The sequence below is a fragment of the Crinia signifera genome, chromosome 1 (assembly GCF_055691185.1).
Source record: "Crinia signifera chromosome 1, ASM5569118v1, whole genome shotgun sequence".
Taxonomy (NCBI): domain Eukaryota; kingdom Metazoa; phylum Chordata; class Amphibia; order Anura; family Myobatrachidae; genus Crinia; species Crinia signifera.
Genome location: NC_139217.1, coordinates 49,674,660 through 49,693,854, shown reverse-complemented (window position 1 = coordinate 49,693,854; position 19,195 = coordinate 49,674,660). Strand labels below are relative to the sequence as shown.

General features: G+C 46.9%; 1 protein-coding gene and 1 long non-coding RNA gene across 4 annotated transcripts in view; one reads left to right on the top strand and one right to left on the bottom strand.

Moving 5' to 3' along the window:
- Nucleotides 1-3,779, top strand: part of LOC146011477 (uncharacterized) — a 150,396-nt gene extending 146,617 nt beyond the window's left edge. The window contains exon 4 of the long non-coding RNA XR_014444947.1: nt 2,704-3,779. This is a non-coding gene — a long non-coding RNA (uncharacterized LOC146011477). The remainder of the gene's footprint in view (nt 1-2,703) is intronic.
- Nucleotides 3,780-6,571: 2,792 nt separating this feature from the next.
- Nucleotides 6,572-19,195, bottom strand: part of NICOL1 (NELL2 interacting cell ontogeny regulator 1) — a 37,367-nt gene continuing 24,743 nt past the window's right edge. For all 3 annotated transcript variants that reach the window (XM_083151342.1, XM_083151361.1, XM_083151350.1), the window contains exons 2-4: nt 13,906-14,056; nt 12,251-12,339; nt 6,572-6,857 (exon numbers count right to left, since the gene is read on the bottom strand). In XM_083151342.1, the coding sequence (XP_083007468.1) occupies nt 6,786-6,857; nt 12,251-12,339; nt 13,906-14,056 (312 nt within the window). In that variant the 3' untranslated portion in view covers nt 6,572-6,785. The remainder of the gene's footprint in view (nt 6,858-12,250; nt 12,340-13,905; nt 14,057-19,195) is intronic.

The window sequence follows — 19,195 nt, the reverse complement described above, 5'->3', positions numbered from 1 at the left end:
CTGAAACGGGATTTAGGATCCAGCCAATGAGCGGACCCAGTGCAGTGAATATTTAATGAGCGCTCATTAAATATTCATATGCACTTAACCCCCTGGAGCCCCCCGCCCCCCCCCCCCCCCCCGCGCGCGGGTTAACACACCGCCCTGACCTTTTGTACCTGCTGGAAGAGTCATGCTGGAAGGGTCATGCTAGAGGCTCTGCACCGTGCAGCGCCCGGCTACTGTCTCCGGCACAGGGGGAGTTACAGTCACTCTAGTGGGAGCAAATCAAGCTGCAGCAAGCGTGGGCTACATCTCCTGTTACCGGGGAGTTACAGGCGTCTGATCTGGTGGCAGTGTTGTGTATTGGGCGGCAGACATGCGCGCATAATGTGCAGCCCCTGGACGCACACAGGTCGCAGGTCCCTGCTAGCTAGCGCCGCTGTGATGTCGCTTGTTACTGCTGCGGGGCCGTGTCTTATAAGTGTGACTGCTGCTCCTCCTCATATCTGGGATGGACGCTGGCTGCTCCTGCTTCCTATGTGCCCAATCTGGGTGGAGTTGCTGTCAGAGGGTCACGAAAAGGTATTATTTATCCTGCAGCCTTGTTCTTCGCAAAGGGGGGGGATGTTAACTGGGGGCGGGGGGTATGGGGGGTGCGCGCTAAAGACCGCACTGGCTTTGACCCTGTATTTGGAAAGTTTCCAAAAACGGGTCTGCCAGTGTAAAAAAACGGCACTTAAACGGTAATATACCGTTTAAGAGATGCGGTGTGAAAGGGGTTTTACCTGGCAGACCCGTTTTTGGAAACGTTTTCAAATACAGGGTCAAAGCCAGTTATGCGGTCTGAAAGCAGCATAAATTGTGTTTATATCTCATCCTTAGGATCAGTGCACAATTTGACTATTATATTGGACATAAATAACTTGAATTGGTCCTGGACCACCAACCCAGGGCACCCCTGCAAGCCCACCAAGGCACCCCAGGGTGCCACGGCACACAGTTTGGGAACCACTGGTCTAGTCAATTTTAGTCATGACAACATGGACGAATCTTTAGTCAACATTTTCTTTATTAAAAAAATTCCTATTTTTGTTATCGTTACATTTTAGTGTCATGTCCTGTAGTTCAGTTACACAATAAAAATATATATTTGGCAGCAGGTGCAGGGAAGGAAGCTGATTACCTTTACATGGTTTCTTTTATTTTTATTTAAAAGCTGATCATAAGAACAGGAAAATCTGATTTTTTTTGTATTTTGACCAAATGATGACAATTTACTGTGCCTTCCCAATACAGAGTATTCTGTATACAAAATGCTCAGGACCAGAGGTATTCTGGAATATTTGCATGCCATATTGTGCTATCTTGGGGGTGGGGCCTATAGGGGCATACACACGTAGAGATCTGTGCTAAGCAATTTTTCTGGTGTCAAGATTTCCCATGGAGAGCACATACACACGCAGAGATTTGTGCTAAGCAATTTGCTAAGCAATTTTGTTTAAGCAAAAAAAAAGGCAGGGTAGTGGTTCAGAATGAGAGATTGCGATCAGTATCTCTCATTCTGTACACACAGACAGATTTGCAGTCATTTGCTAAGCAATTTGACTAGATTGTGACTGCATGCACTGACTTAGTTAGCAAGAGATATTTAGGGGGAAATTTACCAAAATGGATTCGTAGAAAAAAAGTGTATTCGTAGGGAGAAATACACCTTTTTTTTTACGAATTTGTATTTTTGGGATTTACAATCCCGAAAATACAACAATTCGTATTCCTAAAGATGGAACATTCATATTTGTATTTACAAATACGAATGTCTACACCATCGATAGAATACGACAGAAATCACCATTCAAAAGAATGGTGGTTCCTGATGTACTAAGCAGCCGTACTGATAATACGGCTGCTAAGTGGTGTAAAACACCCACGCAAATACGACAGGAAAATACACCTTGCTTTCCCTGTCGTATTTGCTTTAAGCCTGCACGGATCAGTCAGATCCGTGCAGGCTTCAGTGTAAAAAAATTGAAAAATTAAATCATTTAAAAAAAAACCAGCGTGGGGTCCCCCCCACAGCTGTAACCAGCACCAGGCTGAAGGAGCCGGGGCCGGTAATTAAAAATCAGGGAACCCGACAAATAGGGGTTCCCCGATTTTTAACAACCAGCCCCAGGCTCCAGGTCCGGGGCTGGTTCCCAAAATACGGGGGACAAAATGACTAGGGGTCCCCCGTATTTTAAGAACCAGCCCCAGGCCAAACCAGCCAGCAGGGTAATGTCACAGCCGGGGGACACTTATGATATAAGGTCCCGCGGCCAAAACATTAACCCTACCGACCAGTCAGCCTGGCCAGGGGCCCTGGGGGAGTGGGGACCCCCCCAATGAAGGGGTCCCCCCCCTCCAGGACTTACCTGACCAGGCTGAAGCCTGGTGCTGTCCTCAATGCCCCTGAGCGGTGGGCATCGAGCTAATTCTGGTGTAAAAAATAGAATAATCTATTGTCTAATACTGGGGCACTATGAGTCCCAGCAAGCCTCCCCCGCAAGCTGGGACTTGGAGAACCACAAGTCCCAGCCTGCGGGGCATTAAAGGGCCCGCTGGGTCTTGTAGTGCCACAGTATTAAAAATAGTACAATAAAACACACTGACACACATTTAAAATAAAACTTTAATACATACAAAGCCCATACATACTGATACTTACCTATCTTCTTTCCGTAGGTAGCCCTGGTCCTGATGTCCTGCAGTCCTGTGTCGGCGTTCTTCTTCATGTCGACGTCCTTCTTCAAGTCGACGTCGCTGTCGGCGATGGCGTCTGGAGTCCGACGAAATCCATGGTGGAAGCTGTGGAAGGAAACCATACTCACCTGTCCCGGGGCGACGTAGTCCCCACGCTGTTTTTTTTTTAAATTATTTAATTTTTCTATTTTTTTACACCTTGCAGCCTGCACGGATCTGACTGATTCGTGCAGACTGCCTGTACGAATTCGTATTAGCAGCCGTATATATGTGCCGCTAATACGAATGGTTACACCATCGGAGGGTTACAAAGCAGTCGTATATGACTGCTTTGTAATTTCCCCTCCGGAACACGACTTTGCATACGACAGAAACAGTCGTATGCAGTCGTAGGGGAAATACCAATAAGAAAAACTAGGTTTTTCATATTGGTAAATTTCCCCCTTAATCTCTAGGAGCATACACACACAGAGAGATCTGTGCTTACTTTCTGAGCAATCTAGTCAGATTGCTTAGAAAATAGCACAAATTTATGTCTAATCACAGGATGCATTTATGTTTCATATACACCTTACACACATACTCTGAAGGTCATTTTCTGCAAAATATGCAATCATTTGTGTATCAACAAAGTGTGCGTACACTGAACTATCAGAAAGAAAAATAATTGTATAACATAATCTTTTGTTATTACGATTACCAAGCAGTGGTGTAAGCATTAGTTCTTTTCAGGTGCCCAGAGGTAAGCTTTTTGTTACAAGGCTACTGGCGGTACTATAGTACAGTACCTGCTCCTTGCTCACTGCTGCTGTCTGCTGCCTTAGCTGGTTTCCGTCCTGTGCATATCTAATGAGCAGGCACTGTGCTGGGTTCACACTTTTTGAGGATACTAGAGGAGGTGGCGGCCTCCTCTAGCATCCTCAAAAACGGTCTGCTGTTAGGGGCAGCCATTTTGTGTTGGTCATTTTCATAAGCAGGAGCCATCCAGGAGGAGCGCCGGGACCGCTGACAAGTAGATCTGCGGGTCCTCTCCACAGACCTGGCAGGGGCGGGGTAAGGCAGGGTTGAGAGAGGGGGATTTCTTTTACTGGGAGGGGGGGCGTTGACGAAATTTCTGGGGGGGGGGGGTGCACATTTTATAGTTATGCCACTGAGTTTGGCGTAAGCCTGCAGTTAATGGAGGCCGCCCTATATATCACAATAGATATCAGACTTTATAAAACAAAGACAGAACAACAGATTTTGTTTTAAATTATTTATATTTGGTTAATATGTAATTTAGGTAAGAGCACGGCATTACTAAATACGTGTCTGATTTTACAGAGGAGAAATGTGATGAATGACAAGAGGCAAACGGCAGAAAAACTACACTGTAAACATTATTTAATGCATAAAATTTATTTTTTTGCATATGGAAATTGTTTGAAACATAATATAGCATTTTCCAGAATTAAAAGTGAATGAATTAATACAAGGAGAATTTCCTGCGATGGTAATAGTAGCACATTTTGTGTTGGTCTATTCTAAGCCCCTACATCACTGGTGTCAAAAATCACTTATGTGGGTGGAATGACCCCATTACCCCATAACCACCTGTGCTTGGGGAACAGGGACACAGTGTCTGCTACTTTACTAGCGTTCACTACAAGAGTTAATAAAGCATCTTCCATTGACTCCCTTCCCAGGCTCCCACTACCCCCTTGCCCACGAGCCACCACAATGGGGGTAATTCAGCTTGGCGCGGTAAGCAGTGAAATTTGCTGCTTACGGAGCAATGAAACGCCGCGCACTGGATGAGCAAAGGCCCGCCCCCCCCCCCCCCCTCCCAAGTTTATAACATCAGTAAGTAACCAACCATAATCCAGCTGAGGGAGGGTATTCAATCCCAGATCACGACTGTGGATTCATCCCGAGAGCCATGACCCTGGCCTGTCTGGTGATTGGCGAAAAGGAGCCGTGTCCGCGAAAATGGCCGTGGATTGCAAGATTCGGTTGTGATCGTGACAATTCATGCCCGTTATCGTCAAAATGGGCCCAACAGCTTTTAAAGTCGGGCCCATTCTGTCGAGCAGCCTCTTCAATGCTGTTGGGCAAGACAGCATTGCAGAGGCGCCCAACGCTATTTCCCCCATCGGTAATAGCGGTGGAGATTGTATACCCCCCTAGTGTACAATGAGATAAATCAGAATGGAGACTAAAAATACCATCAAAAGTATACATTTGTTACAAATGCAATAAGAAACTCGAAGCATTACCTTTTAGTGTAAAGTTAACTGAAAAATATGCATTTATTACAATGTGCATATTATGTCCTCATTATAATTTCTATAGAAGTGAGGGACTGTACGTAATCAAAATGTCAACATTGAAAATGTTGAAATACAGAATGTCAACATTCAGAGGGGGGGAATGTGGGCGCTGCAGAAATAAGGAGTCGAAATGTGCAAAAAGTGTGTGGTTTGGATGCTGGTAGTTCTACGTGGCTAATTCTGGGTACGACAAATGCAATAATTAATGGGCGCCCAGACAACCGAATTGTTCTGTTGGGCACCCTTTAATTATTGTGATGACCAAAACAATCGAAAGTATGTCAACATGGACCTAATGTCAAAAGTTAAAATGTTGACATTGACATAATGCTGATACCCTTATAAATGACATATTGCCGATGTTGTTATATTGACATAATGTTGACAGCTCATGTTTATTTATTTACAGTTTCTTATATAGCGCAGCATATTCCGTTGTGTTTTACAATTGGAAGGGTTAGGATTAGGATTAAGATTAGAGTTAAGGAGCCCATACACGCTCCGATCCCGGTGGTGCGATGTGTGCTTTGAGGTGCGCGCTCCCGCGCCACCTCATCGCGCAGTACAAAAAAGTATGTGCTGCACATACTTTTTGTACTTGCTTTTCATCACATCGCATCGATGTGATGGGTGCTATTTTAGCCCAGAACGCACGCCGGGATCGGAGCGTGTATGGGCACCTTTAGGCTGCTATCAAGGTAGGGTTTAAAATTCACGAAAACTCTACATTGCCATGCCAACTGTCAACCTACAAATATCAACATTCTGAATGACGGAATTTTACACCACACCAGCATTGATTACTCTCGTTTTAAAGAAAAAATTGTTACATGCTAAATTGATCAGTCTATATAGGACAATTACTATGTACACTATAATATCTGAATTATATTTTTCTGTTCTTCTAAAATGTGTATATATTGTATAGTAAGCCGTCACTTCTTTAGAGTACTGGTGCGCACATTTACACTCTACAAATTATTGCTGTAGGTTTGGTTCAAACGCTTTCTTTCAAATACATGTTTCTTACATACTGTACGTACATTACCGATTCAGTGTGCAGTCCTGTATGCATTGTGTTACACGGGCTGATGTGTTATCATTTTTATAAGAATTTTATTTTAAATACGTTAATGACCGAATGTATCACAATAAAAGACCTCTATATCGCTATTGCTCTGATTGGCTATCTGTTGGTCTAACTTTGCGTTCTGATTGGCTGCAGGTTGGTTTTGTCCTTATTCAGCGATTAGCTTTTGCATTGCATTACAACGTTGCTAACACACAGACATCAATGTGAAATCTAACACAACTGGCCCTTGCACTTCAACCATACATAATTATATCCACACAAACCAGACTATATGGTTCTGGAAGGTACAGTACAGTTGTATTGGCCCATGGCTGTAGAATCTTTAGGAAAATAAAGCGTGTTGAATATGGAGTAGCGACATACAAGATGGGTTAAGAATGTGCACTGCTAATCAAATCTGTGAATGACATAATACACAGCAAAATGGATACAATTAAAAAATAATTAATTTGTTTTTGTTTTTTAAGAATTTCTCCCACGCAAATTCCTCCTCACACACATGCACATTTTAGTGTCAAGATGGATTGGTCGTGTGTATTCTTTATTCATAATATGAGTTGCGTTTAACACTTGCGCTGCCAGAGGGAGCTGGTCCACATTGCAGTACCGTATCCAGCAGCAGAAGAGTTAAGGTGGATTTCCTTAACCAGGGTCTCTCCTCTTCAGCTCAGCCCATCCATGGATATGCAGTCACACAGAGTTCTCCGCTCCACCTTAAGAAGAAGCGTCTCCGTCTTAAAGGGACAGAGAAGAGGTTATTAACATATTAAAAGCTAGAGAGAAAAAAAAATCATGATGGCTGTCTGTTAGTTTGTGATTAGTGGCATCTGCGGGGTATAGAGAGTAAGGGGCCCCGGTTGTCAAGGGAAAACAGCATTTTATGATCCAGTCCAACTATACCCTGACAGTGTACTCCTTCACTCATAAGTGATCAGCTTTACCATCAGTTTGTCTCCAATCCTGAAGCTTATTTACATGGGTCGCAGTGGATCTCCAAATCAAGCCAACTGGAGATCAGGACATTGTCCACCATACTGTACATCAGCAATAAGTTCCTGCAAACAGTGAAGGCCTACATACAGTACAGGAGCGCGAGGTGTCACTTGCAGCCTCACACGCGATACATCGGTTGAACTAAAAAGTTCAAATCACATGCAAGAATCGCAACGTGTGTGGGCACCTTTAGTGTTAAAATGTGTTACATTCATTGGTCGAAGTGGAGATTTTTAAGTGGGGGAGGTTAGGGTTCGCCTGCAGGAGGGGTGGTTTAGGCTGCGGGAGAGAAGGTTAGGGTTAGGCTGTATGATGGGAGGTTAGGGTTAGGCTGTGGGAGGGGTGGGTTAGGCTGCTGGAGAGAAGGTTAGGGTTAGGCTGTATGATGGGAGGTTAGGGTTAGGCTGTGGGAGGGGTGGGTTAGGCTGTGTGATGGGAGGTTAGGGTTCGCCTGCAGGAGGGGTGGTTTAGGCTGCGGGAGAGAAGGTTAGGGTTAGGCTGTGTGATGGGAGGTTAGGGTAAGCCTGTGGGAGGGGTGGGTTAGGCTGTGTGATGGGAGGTTAGGGTAAGCCTGTGGGAGTGGTGGGTTAGGCTGCGGGAGAGAAGGATAGGGTTAGGCTGTATGATGGGAGGTTAGGGTTAGGCTGTGGAAGGGGTGGGTTAGGCTGCGCAGGAGGGGAGGTTAGGGTTAGCCTGCTGGAGGGGTGGGTTAGGCTGCGGGAGGGGTGGGTTACGCTGCGCAAGATAAGGTTAGGGTTAGGCAGCGGGAGAGGTTAGGGTTAGGCTGTGTGAGGTGAGGATAGAATCAGGCTGTGGGAGGGGAGGTTATGGTTAGGCAGCAGAAGAGGTTAGGGTTAGGCTGCAGGAAGGGTAGATTAGGGTTAGGCTGCAGGAAGGGCAGGTTAGGGTTAGGCTGCAGGATGGGCAGGTTAGGGTTAGGCTGCAGGATGGGCTGGTTAGGGTTAGGCTGCAGGAAGGGTAGGTTAGGGTTAGGCTGCAGGAAGGGTAGGTTAGGGTTAGGCTGCAGGATGGGCAGGTTAGGGTTAGGCTGCAGGATGGGCAGGTTAGGGTTAGGCTGCAGGAAGGGTAGGTTAGGGTTAGGCTGCAGGAAGGGCAGGTTAGGGTTAGGCTGCAGGAAGGGTAGTTTAGGGTTAGGCTGCAGGAAGGGCAGGTTAGGGTTAGGCTGCAGGAAGGGTAGGTTAGGGTTAGGCTGCAGGAGGTTAGGGTTAGGCTGCAGGATGGAAGGTTAGGGTTAGACTGCAGGAAGGGTAGGTTAGGGTTAGGCTGCAGAAGGAGTGGGTTAAAATCACACCTATAGACATGCACATTTACTTTCACACACATGCACACATATTTTCACACATCTAAAAACACCTAAAAACACATACATACAAAATATTTAGCAGTTAGCACATGCATACAAACACATACATACACAAGCTTGAAAAGTGATAAACAACCAACCAATCAGCTCCTATCTAACATTTTTCAAACACCGTATGTGACATGGCAGGTAGGAGCTGATTGGCTGGTTGTATATCACTCTCCATTTTATCACTTTTGAAGCTTAGTGCATCTGGCCCACAGTGCCTATGCCATGAGTCACTCTCACCATTGAAAGTGGCTCAGGCTGGTGCTGGAGGTCTCCTCCCCTGCTCATGCTGCTGGCTGTCCTGGCAATGGCTGGACAGAGTACAGTACAGTGCCGTGTAGCTCCGCCCCCTTTTTGGACCTCTGGCTGGTGGGCTGGTAAAACACTTAGGAGCCTGACAGGGGGTGGGCTGAGGTAACTTGCCCCTGTGTTCCCGATTCCCTCTTTATTCATTTTGCTCTGCTGGGCCTGGGCTGCACGCTTTACCGCAACGTAGTGAGGAAACTGAAAGTAAACTACAGCTCACTGTAGCAAGGGCTGCTGGGAATTGTAGTTTATTTTCTGTTTCTTCACTACAGTGCACAATGCTCCTCGACAGGGTGGAACTTTGCCGGACACTACAAGCTTGATGCTGCAGGGGGTCCTCCCTCCTCTGCCCAATCAGGGAACAATTATCTAATGTTTGGGGGGAGTGAGCTGCCTCCTTGCCCCATACAGGCAAGCGGGTGTACAGACATGCGAGCAGGCAGGCATGGTTTAAGCCAGGCATGTCCAAACTGTGGCCCTCCAGCTGTGGTGAAACTACACATCCCAGCATGCCTTGCCATAGTTTTTGAATTCCCTAATAGCAAAACTGTGGCAAGGCATGATGGGACTTGTAGTTTCTCAACGGCTGGAGGGCCATAGTTTGGACATGCCTGGTTTAAGTGCTCACGGGTGGAGACAGGCAGCTCCCTGTGAAGCGGAGCATCTGAATGGGTAAGGGCATGGGTGTCAAACTCAAGGCCCGCGGGCCGAATCCGGCCCGCCGGACCTCTTCAAGTGGCCCCCTGCCTCTGCCGACACCCCCCCCTCGCCGCTGCCCATCCGCCCCCGCTGCCCGCCCCCCCCGCGCCTCTCCGTCCTTGCACACAGAATGTTCAGTGTCTGACAGGAAGCACAGCTCTGCGACTTCCTGGTGACGTGCAGAGCTGCTCTTCCTGTCAGACGCTGAACATTCTGTGCGCAGGTAAAGGCAGCAGTAACTGTGGGGTGGGTGGGCAACCCCTTGGCAATGAGCTGGAACCCCTGGCAACGGACATTAACACCCCCTGGCAACGAGCAAGAACCCATGAAAACGGACATTAACCCCTGGGCAACGAGCTGAAACCCTTGGCAACGGACATTAACCCCTTGGCAACGAGCTGGAACCCCTGGTAATGGACATTAACCCCTTGGCAATTAGCAAGAACCCCTGGCAACAGACATTAACCCCCCTTGGCAACGAGCAAGAACCCCTGAAAATGTACATTAACCCCTTGGCAACGAGCTGGAATCCCTGGCAACAGACATTAACCCCTGGCAGCCACCACCAGCAAAAAGAAAAATCGTGCAGGAGACAGTTTGAAGAGCAGCTCTCCCTCTCCCCGTCCTGGTTGGACACAGGTAGGCAGCCTACTACTCACCATGATACTTGTAGTAGTACACATTCGGAAAGGGGACGTGGTAACGCCCTTTTTGCCCATGGCCACTCCCATTTGTTCATGGCCACGCCCCCTTTCTGAATGTGTACCGGCCCTTTGCGGGTGACCAATCTGCTGATGCGGCCCCCGATGAATTTGAGTTTGACACCCCTGGGTAAGGGTATACAGCTCCCCCTTGTGGGTGAGCAGGGAATGGAGCTAGGTTCTGTGTCTCAGTAAAAAATGCAGTGCTTGAAGTTCCGGTATGCCATACCGGTGTATACCGGTCCACTTCGAGCACTGGTTACATTCCTAAGAAGAGGGACATCTAGGTGACAGGTTGTGGGGGAAATTTACTAAGATGGGAGTTCTATTACAGATGAAATGTTGCTATTACGGTTGGCTTGTACCCTGGACTTGAACCTTAGTGTAAAGGACCTGTCAGATGAGGTCACCTGGTCAGTGTTGGTGGTCCCATATTTTTGGCCAAAGTTATGCTAAGCACCTCAAATTGTTATATGCAGAATTATGTTATATTCATACTTGCCTACTTTTGAAAACTAGTTTCAGGGAGATTATAGTTGGTGGTACAATTTTGCACAGCGCCCTAATGAGGGGGCGTGTCAGGCTCCACCCAAAGGGCGTGGCTAGTTCCTTATATGGAGAGATTTGCCCTTATTCAGATCTGATCGCAGTACAAATTTGTTCTCAAAATGGACAAAACCATGTGCACTGCAGGTGGGGTAGATGTAACATGTGCAGAGAAAGTTAAATTTGGGTGGGGTGTGTTGAAACTGAAATCTAAATTGCAGTGTAAAAATAATGCAGCCAGTATTTGCCCTGCACAGAAACAAAATAACTCAAACAAATCTAACTCTCTCTGCACATGTTACATCTGCCCCACCTACAGTGCACATGGTTTTGTCCATTTTGAGAACAAATTTGTACTGCGATCAGATCTGAATAAGGGCCATTGTGAAAAGAGATTGTGAACGTGGCACCTAGAAGCGTGGGTGTGTACTGCTACATCTGAGAGGAATCTTTTAAAATCACTTATATCCAAATGTAGATGAGCCCCAAAGCAGTCAGTAAGAGCTACTATACTTGGTAAAGTGCTGGGAAATGGTGCAGATGATTCAATGTAAATGTATCTGTCTCTCATTCCTTTTTCCCCCGAAAATGTAACAGTGTAATGTGGGCTAGGTGACATGAGGGAGATTGCTAGACTAATGAGGGAGAGAGGGAGATTGCTGCTATTTCAGGGAGTCTCCTGCAGAATGCAGGAGGGTAGTCAGCTATGATGTAACAGTGTAATGTGGGCTAGGTGACACGAGGGAGATTGCTAGACTAATGAGGGAGAGAGGGAGATTGCTGCTATGTCAGGGAGTCTCCTGCAGAATGCAGGAGGGGAGGTAACTATGATGTAACAGTGTAATGTAGGCTATGTGACATGAGGGAGATTGCTAGACTAATGAGGGAGAGAGGGAGATTGCTGCTATGTCAGGGAGTCTCCTGCAGAATGCAGGAGGGGAGGTAACTATGATGTAACAGTGTAATGTGGGCTAGATGACATGAGGGAGATTGCTAGACTAATAAAGGAGAGAGGGAGATTGCTGCTATTTCAGGGATTCTACTGCAGAATGCAGGAGGGTAGGCAACTATGGTTATATTGCAGAGTTTATTTTAATGTATCTGATTAGCAGTGCTTCATATTTAGAGTGACAGTTAGGGGGCCCTGCATGTTTCATTTAAAGGTCCATACACACCTCACGATTTTGAGCTGAAAGCAGCTCACTTTTATCGTTTGAGCTGCTTTCAGCCCAAAATCTGCCCAGTGTGTATGCCTGGCGATGAGCTGTGAGCACTGATGTGCACTCCTGCATCATCGCCGGCCACTGGTATTACCAGAAGCTGAGCCGACAGGTGGACGGCTTTGCATAGCGTCCTGCAATGGAAAGACGTCATTCTGATCAAAAAAGCCTGTTGCAAATTTGCATCGTGGACCAATGTGGAAGATATGCGCAAGTGCAGGTGTTCTCTGCGGGCGCAGTACGAAATACAATTTCTGTTTCATTACAAAACAATCGTGTACAACACATACCCGTGAGTCCAGGTTGTACGCTGTCTTTTTGAGGTCTTGTAGTGCTCTCTGCATAAATTCAAAGGCATGGCAATCCACACAGGGGCGACCTGGGAACGCAAAGTGAATTTACATATTTATACAGTTGATTAGCACAAATTCTACAATGTTGGTACAGCCTGAGGATGATCGGACTGTCAGAAATTCTCCTTCCAGCTTCTAGAAGTTTGTTCCTTTTTTTGTCTAAATGACAGCGGCCTATTGATCTCCAAATAAATGGAACAGAAAACAGCAATAATGGTCTGTACGAGACGCAAAACATGAGACAATGAATGATTTGCAATATAAATGTATTTTTAGTTTTCTTAAACTGCACATGGTACAGTTGGCACAGGAGGTGCAGGCTGGCGTTCGTGCCGGAATCAGCAAACCTGTTATCTGGGCATTGCCAGATATACTATGCTAACTGGGGTAGGTCTTCTCACATGGCCGGACAATAAACCAGGCACAGACATATAAAAAGGTGTTGGTAACCATAGCAACTAAACTGACATTCCTTTTGTGTATTTTAAAACACATTTAGACTAAATATGGAATGTGGTTGCTGTGGGTTACAGTACCATTTTCCTGTACACCAGTTTTTACAAATTCCCCCACATAATACTAGTTACCTTTATCATTTTAGACACATTTATTTGATGCCTTTCACAATACTGGTTTGTGTACCGCCACCAGGTGGCACTGTTGGTAGCCCAAGTTGTTTCCCAGTGCAGTGAGGATGCCCAGAGAGCAAGCACTGCTTGGTAGGATAATTAACCCCCCCCCCCCCCCCCCTCCTATATTAGTGTTTCCCAAACTATCATTTTTAATCAAGGCACTCCGAGACCAGTGCCACAAGCAGTGGTTTGGCATTTCAGATTGACCATAAACAATTTGTTTTGGTGCTGGACCGAGCAACCTTCAGAACCCCTGGAAGTGCCCCACTGCACCTCAGCGTGCCTTGGCACCCAGTTTGGGGATCACTGTCCTATAATGCTAATCATTACAGCACGGACAGTGTAATGGTTAGCATTACTGCCTCACAGCACTGAGGTCATCGGTTCAATTCCCACCATGGCTCTAACTGTGTGGAATTTGTATATTATCCTTGTGCTTGCTTGGATTTCCTCCGGGTGCTCCGGTTTCCTCCCTCAATCCAAAAATGTACTGGTAGGTTATTTGGCTCCCAACAAAAATGAACCCTAGAATGAATGTGTGTGCGTGTGTGGTAGGGAATATAGATTGTAAGCTTCATGGGCAAACCTCCCAACTGTCCTGATTTCTGCATCTGTTTTTAGGGACGTGACCCGTAGTGGGGGGGGGGGGCAATTGGGAGCCCCCCTGTCACCCAATGAGCAACAGTGAATAGATGCTGTGCATATTCTCACAGCCAGAGGTGCTGGGGGCATGGCTAGAAGCTCAGAGAGCCATGCCCCCACTGTGGCAAAACAGGGATGTTGAATCGCGGAATGGTGTAATTTATAGGCCATGCCCCCTTCTTGCCAGGCCACGCCTCCGATGGTTCATAGTCCACACCCCCATGCGATATGTGTGCGCTATATAAATAACTGGTAATAAATAAATACCAGTACATTCAATTAAAAGAGATAGTAAAATGGTACAGTATGATGGCTTACTCTCTGGTGGGATTGTGGTGCCAGTCAGTTCCTCTGCTAGGACAAGCTTCATGAACGGCAGACCCATGGTTATCATCAGGAGGAACAAGGAGTAGATGCAGGTCGTAGTGCTTCTATAAACCATCGTACAATGTCTGTCTATCTTTATGCCCTACAAAGAAACAGAATGATTTGTCTTGTTAAACACTGCGAGCAGGAGAACAAGCACAGCTGCATTATTATGGGTGCAATTACTAGCGTACTGGCTTTATGGCCGGGATGTATGAAAAATGCGGTAAAAACCTAGTTTTCAGGGTTTTTGCAAAGGGCAGCTCTTTGCAATACTTATGGCATATGTTAATACATAGGCAATTATTGTCATTGTGATACAATTATTTATTTATTTACAGTTTCTTATATAGCGCAGCATATTCCGTAGCGCTTTACAATTGGAGACAACAGTGATTAAACAAACTGGGTTGATACAAACCGACGTGGAGGTAGGAGGGCCCTGCTCGCAAGCTTACAAACTATCAGTGGCGCCGGAACGGGGGGGGCGAGGGGGCAGCTTGCCCCCCCCCCAAAATTACTGCGGCGCTAAACCAGCTGTGCGGGCGGGCGGCTGATTAATCTTGATCCAGCCCCCGCCCGTCCGCCTATGTAAGCCCCAGGAGAGAAGGGGTTAATGGCAGAGCGGGGACGGAGAGAGGGAGGCTGAGCGGCAGAGCGGGGACGTCAGCGTGACCCCCGCCGACCTCCAGCAGCGTGAGGAGACGCGGCGCCGGGGACTGCCGCAGCCAGGTGACAGAGGGAGCGCGGAGAGGTCTGTGACCCCCGCCGACCTCCAGCAGCGTGAGGAGACGCGGCGCCGGGGACTGCCGCAGCCAGGTGACAGAGGGAGTGCGGAGAGGTCTGTGACCCCCGCCGACCTCCAGCAGCGTGAGGAGACGCGGCGCCGGGGACTGCCGCAGCCAGGTGACAGAGGGAGCGCGGAGAGGTCTGAGACCCCCGCTGACCTCCCCGAGTATTAGCACCGCCGGCCACGCACTGAGAGGCGGCTAGGCTAGGCTGCCTTGTGTATAATGCCCACGCATATATGCCGCTGCCTTGTGTATAATGCCCACGTGTATATGCCGCTGCCCTGTGTATAATGCCCATGCGTAAATGCCGCTGCCCTGTGTATAATGCCCATGCGTAAATGCCGCTGCCTTGTGTATAATGCCCACGCATATATGCCGCTGCCCTGTGTATAATGCCCATGCGTAAATGCCGCTGCCTTGTGTATAATGCCCACGCATATATGCCGCTGCCCTGTGTATAATGCCCATGCATATATGCCGCTGCCTTGTGTATAATGCCCACGCATATATGCCGCTGCCCTGTGTATAATGCCCATGCATATATGCCGCTGCCCGGTGTATAATGCCCACATGTATATGCCGCTGCCAGTGTGTATAGTGCCCGGGGGTAACATATAGCAATTTAGGGGGCGCCAAAATGAGATTATATCTTGCCCCCCCCAACCTAAAAACGTTCCAGCGCCCCTGCAATCTATAGTGTGATCTAATACTGCAATGATGATACATCCCAGCCTATATATGAATATAATTATAATTGACAGATGCCTTCAAGTTGGTAGTTGTGTAGGTAGTACACACATTGGTTCCAAACCAGAGTTGGTTTTATTAAAGATAACAGGATACAGGGAATAGAAGATAAAACAGTAGTCAATATGATAAGGTATCAACCTCTCCAGGACTAAGGGCCTAATTCAACACTGGTCGTAGATTTGCTAAAATCGCAATTCAGAGGTTTTGCCAAACCCTCAAACTGCAGTTGCATTCTGGAAAATAGAGCCGCAGATGAGTGATGGTGGGGGAGTGTCAACGAGACAGCAATGCTGCATTTGGTGGGTGGAGGACAGTTGCAGTTTTGCCATTTTTCCGCACAGTAATAGGCTTAAGAACATGCAGACCCTTTTATAGAGCCAAGTAAACAACACAAACCTGCAGTCTAATCAGCCTGACACATTAAGATGAAAGACAATGGGGTCAATGGCTGAAATGATTTCCCTTCCTCCCAGACCAGGACCAAGACAGATTTCCTGTACACATTGGGGGCTATTCTGGTTGATTCGCAAGGCTGCGAATTCGCAGCCTTGCGAGTCCACCCATTAGCAAAAGCGACTCGCTAACAGGGGAGATGTGGAAGGTGCATGCATATAAAAGGGACTCTCAAGTCACTTACATATGTGTGTACGATGGGAAGAAAATGGACAGGCAGCTGACATTTTCTTCCCAGACCAGAATAAGGGCCATTGTCCAATGTAATGAGCAACAGAATGATCTCTCATTTTCTACTGCCATCTATTGCCATTGTCTCTGGTCCACAAATATACACCAAAAACTCATCTTACAATGACAAACGTGTCATATATCTATATCTATATATAGATATATTATATATAGCCGCTCAATGCCTAATCTCTGTATGATATAACAATGTTTCTATCACAGCCTATGAATGTCAGTTCCGACCAATCTATATCTGCATCAGGAATGTACCAAGCGGAAGAGAGATCTGCAGGCGGGATGGATCCAATGAATTTGCTCCGAGGTGTTTTTATTCATGTCAGACGTGATTGATGTTTTACATTACTGCGACTGGTTTTGTAATATAGATGGTTTCATAATTGACTGCTGCATATTATTACACAGAAGGAACTACAATCAATTGTTCTACACAACACAAATATAAGTATTAGCTTACAATAAAACCTCTCTCTTAATATTTTAGCCATATTGATTTTTATATTGCCACTCCGATTAACAGGTGAAACGTGGGCAGCATAGCGTTATTGATTAGCACCAATCCTCTGTGTCCTTCCCCAATGAAGGCGGTTTGCACAGCTAGCGTCTAAATTCCAGGATAATGTATATAGGTGCACGTACTGTATATAGGAACCATCATACAGCCACTGTGGGGTAAATATACTTACATAGGAGTTCTATTGGAGATGGGATGTTGCTATGGGCAACCAGTGAGTGTGGGTGTGTACTGTGTACTGAGAGGAATCTTTTAAAATGACTTATATCCAAATGTAGATGAGCCCAAAGCTGTTAGTAAGAGCTACTATACTTGGTAATGTGCTGGGAAATGGTGCTGATGATTCAATGTAAATGTATCTGTCTCTCATTCCTTTTTTCCCCAAATCTGTAACAGTGTAATGTGGGCTAGGTGAAATGAGGGAGATTGCTATACTAATGAGGGAGAGTGGGAGATTGCTGTAATTTCAGGGAGTCTCCTGCAGAATGCAGGAGGGGAGGTAACTATGATGTAACAGTGTAATGTGGGCTAGGTGACATGAGGGAGATTGCTAGACTAATGAGGGAGAGAGGGAGATTGATGCTATTTCAGGGAGTCTCCTGCAGAATGCAGGAGGGGAGGTAACTATGATGTAACAGTGTAATGTGGGTCAGGTGACATGAGGGAGATTGCTAGACTAATGAGGGAGAGAGGGAGATTGATGCTATTTCAGGGAGTCTCCTGCAGAATGCAGGAGGGGAGGTAACTATGACGTAACAGTGTAATGTGGGCTAGGTGACATGAGGGAGATTGCTAGACTAATGAGGGAGATTGCTGCTATTTCAGGGAGTCTCTAGCACAAAGCAGGAGGGGAGGCAGCTATGCACTAATTGTGTATTAGGGAAATCTCCCGATCTCCTGACCGTCGCTTCGGTACTGATTCCTATGGGATACATGTTTTGGAATGTAGCCAGGGGCTGGCTGGCAACTTTTAGCCTGGGGGGCAAGTCCAGAGCACCGGCCCATAAGTAACAGCGTTAAATGGAGTTTTTTTGTTATATATATATATATATATATATATATATATATATATATATATATATATCTAGATAGATCGAACAATGGAAAAGGGAAAGAGTATAATAATATCAGAGGCTGCTCCCCCGTGTAATAAAAAGAACAGGCCACCGAAGGCTGCTGACCCTGTATAATAACACCACAGGCTGCTCCACTTGTATTATAATAATAATAACAAAAGCAGCAACAACAATAAATCACAGGCTGATCCTCCTGTTTGATAACAGGACCCCACAGGCTGCTCCCCCTGTATAATAACAGGACACCAGAGGCTGCTCCCCCTGTATAATAACAGGACACCAGAGGCTGCTCCCGCTGTATAATAATACCAGGACACCAAAGGCCTGCTCCCCCTGCATAATAATAACAGGAGGACACCACAGGCTGCTCCCCTCCCCCTGCATAACAGGAGGACACCACAGGCTGCTCCCCCTGTAAAATAACAATAATAATACCAGGACACCACACACAGGCTTCTCCCCCTGCATAATAATAACAGGAGGACACCACAGGCTGCTCCCCTCCCCCCTACATAACAGGAGGACACCACAGGCTGCTCCCCCTGTAAAATAACAATAATAATACCAGGACACCACACACACAGGCTGCTCCCCTCCCCCTGCATAATAATAACAGGAGGACATCACAGGCTGCTCCCCTCCCCCTGCATAACAGGAGGACACCACAGGCTGCTCCCCCTGTAAAATAACAGTAATAATACCAGGACACCACACACAGGCTTCTCCCCCTGCATAATAATAACAGGAGGACACCACAGGCTGCTCCCCTCCCCCTACATAACAGGAGGACACCACAGGCTGCTCCCCCTGTAAAATAACAATAATAATACCAGGACACCACACACACAGGCTGCTCCCCTCCCCCTGCATAATAATAACAGGAGGACACCACAGGCTGCTCCCCACCCCCTGCATAACAGGAGGACACCACAGGCTGCTCCCCCTGTAAAATAACAATAATAATACCAGGACACCACACACAGGCTTCTCCCCCTGCATAATAATAACAGGAGGACACCACAGGCTTCTCCCCTCCCCCTGCATAATAATAACAGGAGGACACCACAGGCTGCTCCCCCTGTAAAATAACAATAATAATACCAGGACACCATACACAGGCTGCTCCCCTCCCCCTGCATAATAATAACAGGAGGACACCACAGGCTGCTCCCCTCCCCCTACATAACAGGAGGACACCACAGGCTGCTCCCCCTGTAAAAAAAACAATAATAATACCAGGACACCACACACACAGGCTGCTCCCCTCCCCCTGCATAATAATAACAGGAGGACACCACAGGCTGCTCCCCTCCCCCTGCATAACAGGAGGACACCACAGGCTGCTCCCCCTGTAAAATAACAATAATAATACCAGGACACCACACACACAGGCTGCTCCCCTCCCCCTG